Source organism: Mesocricetus auratus, unplaced genomic scaffold (assembly GCF_017639785.1).
Source record: "Mesocricetus auratus isolate SY011 unplaced genomic scaffold, BCM_Maur_2.0 Super-Scaffold_100015, whole genome shotgun sequence".
Lineage (NCBI taxonomy): Eukaryota > Metazoa > Chordata > Mammalia > Rodentia > Cricetidae > Mesocricetus > Mesocricetus auratus.
In genome coordinates this window covers 1,749,938-1,759,706 of record NW_024429198.1, presented here as the reverse complement: position 1 = coordinate 1,759,706, position 9,769 = coordinate 1,749,938, and the positions used below count along the sequence as shown (strand labels likewise).

General features: G+C 38.2%; 1 protein-coding gene across 5 annotated transcripts in view; it reads right to left on the bottom strand.

Moving 5' to 3' along the window:
• Positions 1–2,051: 2,051 nt before the first annotated feature.
• Ttc33 (tetratricopeptide repeat domain 33) overlaps positions 2,052–9,769 on the bottom strand; it is a 33,942-nt gene continuing 26,224 nt past the window's right edge. For all 5 annotated transcript variants that reach the window (XM_040757570.1, XM_040757572.1, XM_040757571.1 and 2 more), the window contains exon 5: positions 2,052–6,957. In XM_040757570.1, the coding sequence (XP_040613504.1) occupies positions 6,604–6,957 (354 nt within the window). In that variant the 3' untranslated portion in view covers positions 2,052–6,603. The remainder of the gene's footprint in view (positions 6,958–9,769) is intronic.

Genomic DNA, 9,769 nt, shown 5'->3' with positions numbered 1-9,769 from the left:
AATTCGAGACCAGTCTGGTCTACAAGAGCTAGTTCCAGGACAGCCTCCAAAGCCACAGAAAAACCCTGTCTGGAACCACCCCCCCAAAAAAATACCTTTAGGCCCAAGTGGTCATGTGTCATGTCTTGTGTGATCTCTACTAAGTGTTTGAGAAAGAAGAGTAGGCAGAGATACTTCTCGTTTTTAGAGGGTCCTGTATAATTTTTATTTGAAAACTCAACAGACATTAAAATACAAAAGTATAAGCCAGCCGGGCGGTGGTGGCGCACGCCTTTAATCCCAGCACTCGGGAGGCAGAGGCAGGCAAATCTCTGTGAGTTTGAGGCCAGGCTGGACCGACAGCCTCCAAAACAATACAGAGAAACCCTGTCTCGTAAAAAAAAAAAAAAAGTATAATCTAATATCCTGTACAAACAGACACAAAAATCCTTCATGTAATACTACCAAATTGAATTGAGCAGTATGTAAAATGGATAAGAGAAGTTTATCCCAGAAACATGATTGATCTGGGCTGGAGAGATGTCTCAGCCATTAAAGCCTAGGCTCACAACCAAAAATATAAGAGATACAATTGATTTGCCGTATGTAAAATAATTGCAACTTACCATAAAAAGAGATCATTTACTTTTATTTTATTTACTTGGTTATTTACATATATACTTGCTTATTTTTTGAGGCAGCCTGCCTGGATATCACAATTCTGTCCCTGCTCCCAAGTGCTGAGATGGCAGGCATATACCAGGTAGGAAAGAACAGGTTTTCAATAAACAGGGTTAAAAGCTGGACATGGAAAAATGAACCTGAGCTTCTATCACACATTACATATAAAATGAACTTAACGAAGAACAAACCTAGTCACAAAAGTTAAACCTACAAAATATCAGCAGGCAATATAGAAATTCTTTGTGACTTAGAAGAACTGAGAGCTGGGGAGCCGGGTGTTGGTGGCGCACGCCTTTAATCCCAGCACTCGGGAGGCAGAGGCAGGCGGATCTCTGTGAGTTCGAGGCCAGTCTGGTCTACAGAGCGAGTTCCAGGACAGGCTCCAAAGCTACAGAGAAACCCTGTCTCAAAAAGAAGGAGGAGAAGGAGGAGGAGGAGGAGGAGGACAAGAAGAACAAGAACAACAACAAGAAGAACAAGAAGAAAGAAGGAGGAGGAAGGAGGAGGAAGGAAGAAGAAGAACTGAGAAAAACCCTATATACTGACCTTCAACAAAGTTTACAGTGTCTACTGTCAGAACAGAATTTGAAGAAAACTATGAGAGAGAATATTCACAATATTAACTCATAAAGACTTTTACCAAGTGTTAATTACAAAACTGAGTAGGGAACCCAAAACTTAAAATGAGGAAATTTGAACATACACTTCTCCCAAAAGATAATGTCAAGGAAGCCCATGAAAATGGCACCAGGGCCTGAGATGCATGCCAGCTGGGAGTGTTTACTTAGCCTGGCTTCAGTGTCCAGCACCTCATAAACCAGGTGTGGTGGTCCACAACACCTATAATCCCCAAACTTGGGAGATGGAGAAGGGGAGATCAGTAGTTCAAGTTCAACTGTAACCACGAAGCAAGTTCAAAGTCAGTTCAGCCAGGATATGTCAAACACAGTGTTAAAGAAAAGGAAGGAAGGAAGGGAGATGAAAAGGGGAGAAGAATAGGGAGAGAGGGGGAGAGAGAGAGAGGGAGGGATGGAGGGAGGGAGGGAGGGAGGGAGGGAGGGAGGGAGGGAGGGAGGGAGGGAGGGAGGGGAAGGAGAGGGAGAGGGAAAGGGAGAGGGAAAGAAAGCCTCACATCACTAAGGAAATATATACTTAGAATGAAAACATTCATTAACCTGGGTAAAATGACAAAGATGGACAACACCAATACTGACAAAGATGTGGGAAAACAAACACTTTTCAGCGCTTGCTAGTAAAAAAAAAAAAAAAAAGGAAATTTTGGGAGATCTTTAAAAGCTTCATATAAGTTCCACATACAGCAAGAGTCGGCCTTTACCCTATGCATTTACCCAAAAGAAATTAACACATATGTCCATAAACAGAATGTGTCATGTGTACATAGCAGCTTTATTCATAGAAAAGCCAAACCCGAAACAATCTAAATGTTCATTACCAATAGTTAAACAAATTTGGTATATTCCTTCAACAGAACACTAAGGAAAAGAACAGAACATACTACTAACATATGAAAAAACATGGATCAATCTGAGCATGGAGAACTTCAAATACACTGTACTAAGCAAAATATGCCAGACATGAGAGTATATACCATACGATCTGTTTATTTATAATTCCATAAAAGAAAAATCTAATTTACAGTCACAAAGAGCAGATAAGTCATTGACTAGAGCAGGGTACTGGGGTAGAGGTGAACTAGAGTGCTTAAGACTTTTAGAGACTTTTTAGGTAGGCACAGGACTACTCACAATGGCAGAGACAGGTAAGTGGATATTCACACATTTGTCAAGAACTTTTCAAACTGCAAACTTAAAGTGGCTGCCTTTTCCTATATCTAAACTATAATTACTTAAAATTGGCAGAAGAGGGTAGAGGATACCATAACTCATTCCACATTCCTTCTTTCAACTTTGTGGTTGAAAGATGTAGACCTTTAAATAATATAAGCAAATTTCCTGTTGCCTTGTAACAAACATTATTTATTTTTAATAAAATCTCCACAACCTAAAAAAAAAGCCAAAATTAGGATTTTTAAATTCTGTTTTCACTAAATTTCACACTTACTGTGGAATATACTCAAATCTTTATTAGGGCTTAAGGGCTCCCTTGTGGCCTAACTACTTAAGAGGCAAGTTGGAGACATGGAGATTACACCAGATGACTGCATGTCATGACCAAGTAACACTGAACCCAGAACTAGAGAGGCCTCACCGAGCTGTGGGCAGTTCTGAACCTCAGGTCTCCCGTTCACTGCAAGATTCACAATACAGCTGGAAGGAGGCATGACCAACCCACAGAAAGGGGCCACCATGCCCAGTCCTGTTTCCTATGCGCCTTCTCTCCTTGGGAGGTGGAAGGGGATCCGGATTCCTTGACTAACGGATGTTCTAAGAAGCAGGATGAAAGAAATTCATCCCTGCCTAATCTGTTTTCCCAACAAAGTTAGTGCACATTTATCAGCTTTCCCACTGCTCTCCAAGTACAATACAGGGACCTCACACAAGATACTCACTGAGGTACTGTATACTAGCTAAAGGGCCATTGTAGTACACGACTTCAGATGTTACCCTCCTTCATTTCACTTTAACTTACATGGATAAAGAGGTCATTTACCGATGGTCATGTTTTATTACTGGTTTAAAAAGTCAGTTCCTGTATTCTAAAATGTCACCAATCATAAACCCCTTTGTTGGTTTAAAGTCATCTCAGAAAAACACACACACATACTGAAGATGATGATGGTGGTTCTTGTGTTAACTCCTAACTCATTCAGATACATGCTATGTTGTGAAACCACAGCCTAGAATGTCTATTACAGAGTGAATTTGTAAGGGTTTCTGACTGAAGGAAATTAAAGAGCTGATTAATAACACTCTTACTGCTGGGAGAAGGGAGCCAGCCTGTGAATCACTGCACAAAGCATGATCTGCAAACTGACGGGGCTGTGCTGTCCTGCTACAATCATGGAAACACCAGTTTTCTAAGACAACCCCTTTTAACTCCTCTTTAAGTTTTAGCCAAACAACAAGACCAATTTAAAATACTTGTGTGTTGCACTGTCACCATCCTATTTTGTTCACAGGCCCCAGCTGCAGTAGATATGAGCTCGGAAATGCCTCCCTTGTAACTTTTCAATTCTGTTTCATATTTAAGATGCAATATTTTACCAGCCAGGCATCTGCATTCTAGAGAGTAACATGAGTCTCAAGTTTTCAGGTACGGTCTCAATGCAGAATGCTCTGGTAAGTATCTATACCATGCAACCTTGAAACCAAAACAATACAAATCATATTTGATGTAATTTTAACACTAATACTGCTGTTTAGATCACTAAACATAAATATATCATTGTCACGAGTATCATTTTTCTCCAGATTCATAAAAATGTATTGTTCTAATTAACAAGCTTAGTAAACTTTTATATACCATTCCTCATAGCCGAGCAAAATAATGGATGTGGTTTTCTCTTCCTGCATGAAGTGTTAGCTAACGTACCTTTTGGGGTCTAGAGAAATGAGTTGTCTTTCTCCATAGTTCATTCTTTTTTCTCCACGTCTTCTGCCTATTTTGTACCTTATATCTGACTAATAAAGAGACTAGAATGACCCACTAAAGGCAAAACATTTGAAACAACAGGTTTACCAGTCTAGAAGCAGCGCACAGGCTATGTGGGGTCTTGCCTCTTTGAGGCTGAGACATAAATAAACTCCATGCCAAGAACAATCTCTGACAACTGTCTTTCAGTACCACAAGCAATGACTTCATTCAGATAAAAGGTTATGAAAAAAAGAAAAGAAAAATTAAATCAGAAGGAAGTGAGAAGACGTATTCCCAAACTAAAACAAGATCTTCCTAGAAATGGTTAGCATTTACTAAACAAGGCACATATGAGGAACCATGCAAATGTTTCATATATACTTTGACACAAAAAAAAATCTAAGTCTCAGAATCTAAGAGGAAAATCTCCAAAACACAGGGGGAAAACTATTTTTTCACAAATTACACAATAAACAGATACCCATATGTAATATACCAAATGTGACATATACACTCCTCTAGCCATCTAGCTAGCTAGCCTCAAATGTTTTAACTCATTCTAAAACTGGCCTCTCTATCCAAGGATTGATTTTTTGATGGTATAATTTAGGGGGGAAATAAAATACTTTTTAAGGCAACTGAAGATTTCTCCAACTCTGAAAGAAAAAAATGAATATTCCCCTAAAATACTTCTAAAAAATATCATCCTCAGAAAAATGCTGGCCATACTTATATATGCCAGCAGTTTTTGCTAAGATTGCATAACACAACATAAATAACTTTTATCTCTAATGGAAAAAAATTACATCAATAATAACTTCCTGAGTATCAGACAGAACAGGGCCTGACAGTTGTGTATGTTTGTACTACAGTATATACAATAAAAACAGTAATTCACGGCAATAATAGTATTGGTTTGTGGCTGTGGATGAGGATTTTTAATAAACCTTTTTCTTTTGTTGTTTTATAGTCTACCGTTTTTGTTTTCTTCCGAGGCAAGGGCTTGCTATAAGTCACCCAGGCTGGCCTTGAACTTCCCACTTTCCAGCCTTCACCTCTGCCAATGCTGAGATTACAGGCATTTGCTTCTTGCCCTGTCTGCTCACTCATGGAATTACATTACTCATCACAGTCCAGTTCCTTGACTGTCAGCCATATACTGACACTCTAATACCTCTGCCTTTTTACTTTTAAAGAGACATACTTTATACCCATTGGAAATTGCAACTATTTTTTCATTTCACTGAATAGTTCCAAAAAAGCTATTTAGAAAGACGTTTATAAACTGTTCACTGCAAAGTTACAAGCAAGAAGTACCAGCCAGCTGCAGTAGCTCATACTTTTATTCTCAGCAGTCTCAGACACGGAGGCAGGAAGACAGCCTTGAGGTCAGCCTAGGTTAAAAGTAAGACCTTCTCTCTCAAAAACAAAAACCTAAAAGGGAATAAATGTTTTCGGGGTTCTTCATACTTTCAAAAATAAGAAAAAGATAAATAGAACATTTAGCTCAGCAGTGGGGTGCTAGTGTAGTGTGCTGGGGGGCTCTAGGTACACCCTTCCCCTTGAAAGGAAAAAAGGAAAGAAACTGTTTTGACCAGGATAATGTAACAGTAGAATTTACTGACAATCTGGAAATACCATTCACCTTTACAAACGAATGAGGAGATAAGATAAAGAGGACTCAACCTTAACAATGGAATGAAACATCATCCTGACAGGTTAGTATTTGTAGGTAGCAAACACTGAAGAAGACAGTTACCACTTTTTAACTTTAAAGTCAAAACAGAAGCACAAATTGGAACAAAAAATTCAAAGAAATGTTCAGGATATACACATCTGCATGCATTTTTAGGCAAACTTTCAAATACTTTAAATATAACCAATTGAAACCTTTGAATCAAGATGAATGTCACAAATATATAAGCTTATACTAGTGAAGCAAGAGAAATGGGAGAGACAACAGCAGAATTCTAGGAGGAAAAGAAATCATATACTTCCTTTATCATAAAACAAAAGGCTGCAAGTCTACATTGTAATAACACTGCCAGTCAAAAGTTAATTAATGTTCAAGAACACACTTTCCAAATTGTATCTTTAAATGTAATTTGACAAAAGTCAAATTAAAGGCTCATCAGTCAAAACACATCACTTAAGATGCTCACCTTAAGTATAAATAGCTTAGAGAAGCACAGTCCAATCACTAAAGAATAATTCCACTACTTGATTTTTATATGCTTCATCTGAAAAAACTCCATTTACAAACACAAGTTTTGCCCTCCTCTGCCAAAGTGGATATCTTTTGTTGCATTAAGTAGCAACAAAAAAAACAAACAAAAAACAAAACAAAGAAAAACTAGATTCAAACATCTTTTCATTGTGTATGCTTCATCGGGCTTTGATAAAGACAGAGCCATCTGGGGTAGAAGAGCCCTCTTCCTTCTCATTTACTATCTCCACAGTTCCAGAAGCTGACACAATAACCATTGTTTTATTTGCAGACACAGACTTCTGTTTTTCTGCAACAGCGGCACAAACAGCAACAATCTCATCGCTTTCAAAGTCATAGTCAGGGATTGACTCTGGTGAGATGTCTGTTCCTTCCGGTGGAATTTCTTTTTTTTCAATCCTCTGTGCTACTTTCTGCTGTTCCTGGAGCTTTCTTGCCCAAGAAAGGTCCTCCTTCCATATTTCAGGGTTCATTGGATATATGTGGAGAGCTACTTGAAAACTTCGGATTGCCTGGGGGGAAAAGTTGTTTTCATGTGGCTTATTTCTAAAAATCACCATGTTAGGTACAATTACATAATACAAGTAAGTGTGGTTATATATGCAGTCATAAATATCTAGCATACTACTATAGTTAATTTCAACACAAAAGTCAGGCCATCTGTCTAGATAATTACGGTAGAGAAAAAAATTCACAGGTGTAAAGAGAAAAGACAGAAAATTCTGATGGACTAAAAGCCATTAAATTAGGGGCACTGGTACTAGGGTTAGAACATATTAAAAGAAACATACACTATGACCACATAAGACTTATCCCTCAGATGCTGATCACACAGTTCAACATGGACAATTGGTATAATAAAAGACAAAAATCATAGAATTTGTCCCAACAGGTGAAGAAAAATCATTTGGTGAAATTCAGTGTCTTTTTGTGATTAAAAAGCCTGGGAACACATGGAAATAAAAGCCATGCAACAGAACACCCACAACCAACATCACACTCAACAGTGAAAAATTGGGCAATGTCCTGCAAGATCAGAATAAGGCCAGGTCTTCCCCTTCCTTTCTTTCTTTTTCTTCCTTCCTTCCTTTCTTCCTTCCTTTCTTTCTTCCTTCCTTTCTGTCTTTTCTAGAGACTGTGATATAAAAACACCATTTCTCCCTCCCGTGTCCTCCCTCCAAATGTTCTCATATACTTCTTGCTATCTTTCAAATTCAAGGCCTCTTTTTACATTAAATGTTATTACATGGATACATATATGTATATATTCCTAAATATAACCTGCTCAGTCTGTATACTGTTACTTGCATATATGTTTTCAAGGCTGATCATTTGGTATTAAGACAACAAATTGGGCCAGGCAGTAGTGGCACACGCCTTTAATCCCAGCACTAGGGAGGCAGAGGCAGGTGGATCTCTGTGAGTTCGAGGCCAGGATGGTCCAACAGCCTCCAAAACAATACAGAGAAACCCTGTCTCATAAAACCAAAAAAAAAAAAAAAAAAAGACAACAAATTGGTATGCTCTTCCCATTTATATCCACAACTGAACTGTCAATTCTAGCCAAAAAATCAGGAAAGAAAAATATAACATCATCCAAATGGGGAATGGGGAGGGAGGAGTAAAATTATCCTCATTTTTGGATGACATAATCTTACATATAGAAAAACCTTATACACTCCACAAGATGCCTGTCAGAACTGCCAGTCACAGGGGGAGGTGCCTGAGTCCTAGCTTACTCAGGAAGGTGAAGCAGGAGGATGACTTGTACCAAGGAGGACAAGGCTATCCTGGACAAAATAGTGAATCTCAGTTAAAAAAAGAAAAAACAACAACAACAACAACAAAAAAGGATCTATGAAGACTAATGAACAAACTCTAAAAAGCTGCATTATATGAAATCAACATACAATGCTTGACTATGCCTCTACACACTGATAACTATGTGACAGAAACTTGGGAGGATGAACTCACATAGAACAGCAACTACTAAGGGGTAAAAGGCTTACACCCTGAAGCCCACAAAACATGGCTGAAGGAAATTAAAGACACAAACAAATAGGTCAACATCTCACGCTCGTGGGTTGAAAAACTTAATGCCAGTAAAATGCTTATACTCCTACAGCAAAACAACAGTTTCAATTTAATACCTGCTGTGGGAATAATCCCTTTGTATACTGTAAAGATGTACCACTTGAATTGGTTTAATAAAAAGTTTACTGTCCAGTAGCCAGGCAGGAAGTATAGGCAGGATAACCAAACTAAGGATGCTAGGATGAAGAAGAGTGAAATAGAGAAGGAGAAGGAGGAGGACATGTAGAAAATGGGGTAGCAAGTCATGAACATGGCAGATGGTAAACAAGAAATGCAGGTTAATTTAGGATGTAAGAATTAGCTGGTAACAAGTCTGAGCTATCAGATGAGCATTTATAAATAATATTAAGCCTCTGTATGGTTATCTGGGAACTGGTGAGTGGGAAAGAATGTCCACCAACAAATACTTATCTATATCCCAATAGCATTTTAATAGAAACAGAAATAAAATTCTAAAATTCATATGGCACTACAAAACACCTCACCAAGTCAATTTTGAGAAGGACAAAACCAGAACCATCATATTCCCTGATTTCCAAAATGTGTTACAAAGTTACTGTACACAAAACAGTAGTACATGGATGCAAAAATGCCAAATTATGCAAATATCTAGTGTAACAATTATCACAGTATTAAAACCACCAACTAAAATGAGACTGAGAAAATTGTGAAAGCATCAGGGGACTAAGACTTTTTAGGTAGGCAGTGTATATCACATACTGACACAAAACAATTCAGAAGGTGATAACGATGTATGTCACATCTGAAAAGGCAGACCCAAACTAATTTCAGCACTGATGGCTAAGGGTCACATAAGTAAACTAAACTACTGTTCATAAAGAGCTCCTACTTGTTTTCCTACTCTCTTTCCAACGTCTCCAATAAATCTTAACTATTTCTCAGTAATCTCATTCTCTTCTAGTTTTCTTCTTGCTGAGCCATTTCTTCAGTGTTCTTAACTCTTTCATCCCGTCACCCTAAACCAACAATCTCCTAACAAGCCTTTGCCTCTCTGCTCTTGTCCTCCTGCTTTTTTCACTCTCCCATTCCACTAGACATCTCTACTTCCTATAAGTATTTTCTAGACAGGGGAATTATTGATATGAAAGGTATATTGATATATTGATATGAAGAGGGAAATAAGGTAAAGGGGGGAGAGAAGAGGAAGAAGGGAGAAAAGCACTAAGGATATTTGGAAGAATGCCTTTGAGGAATTATTATGTACCTAAA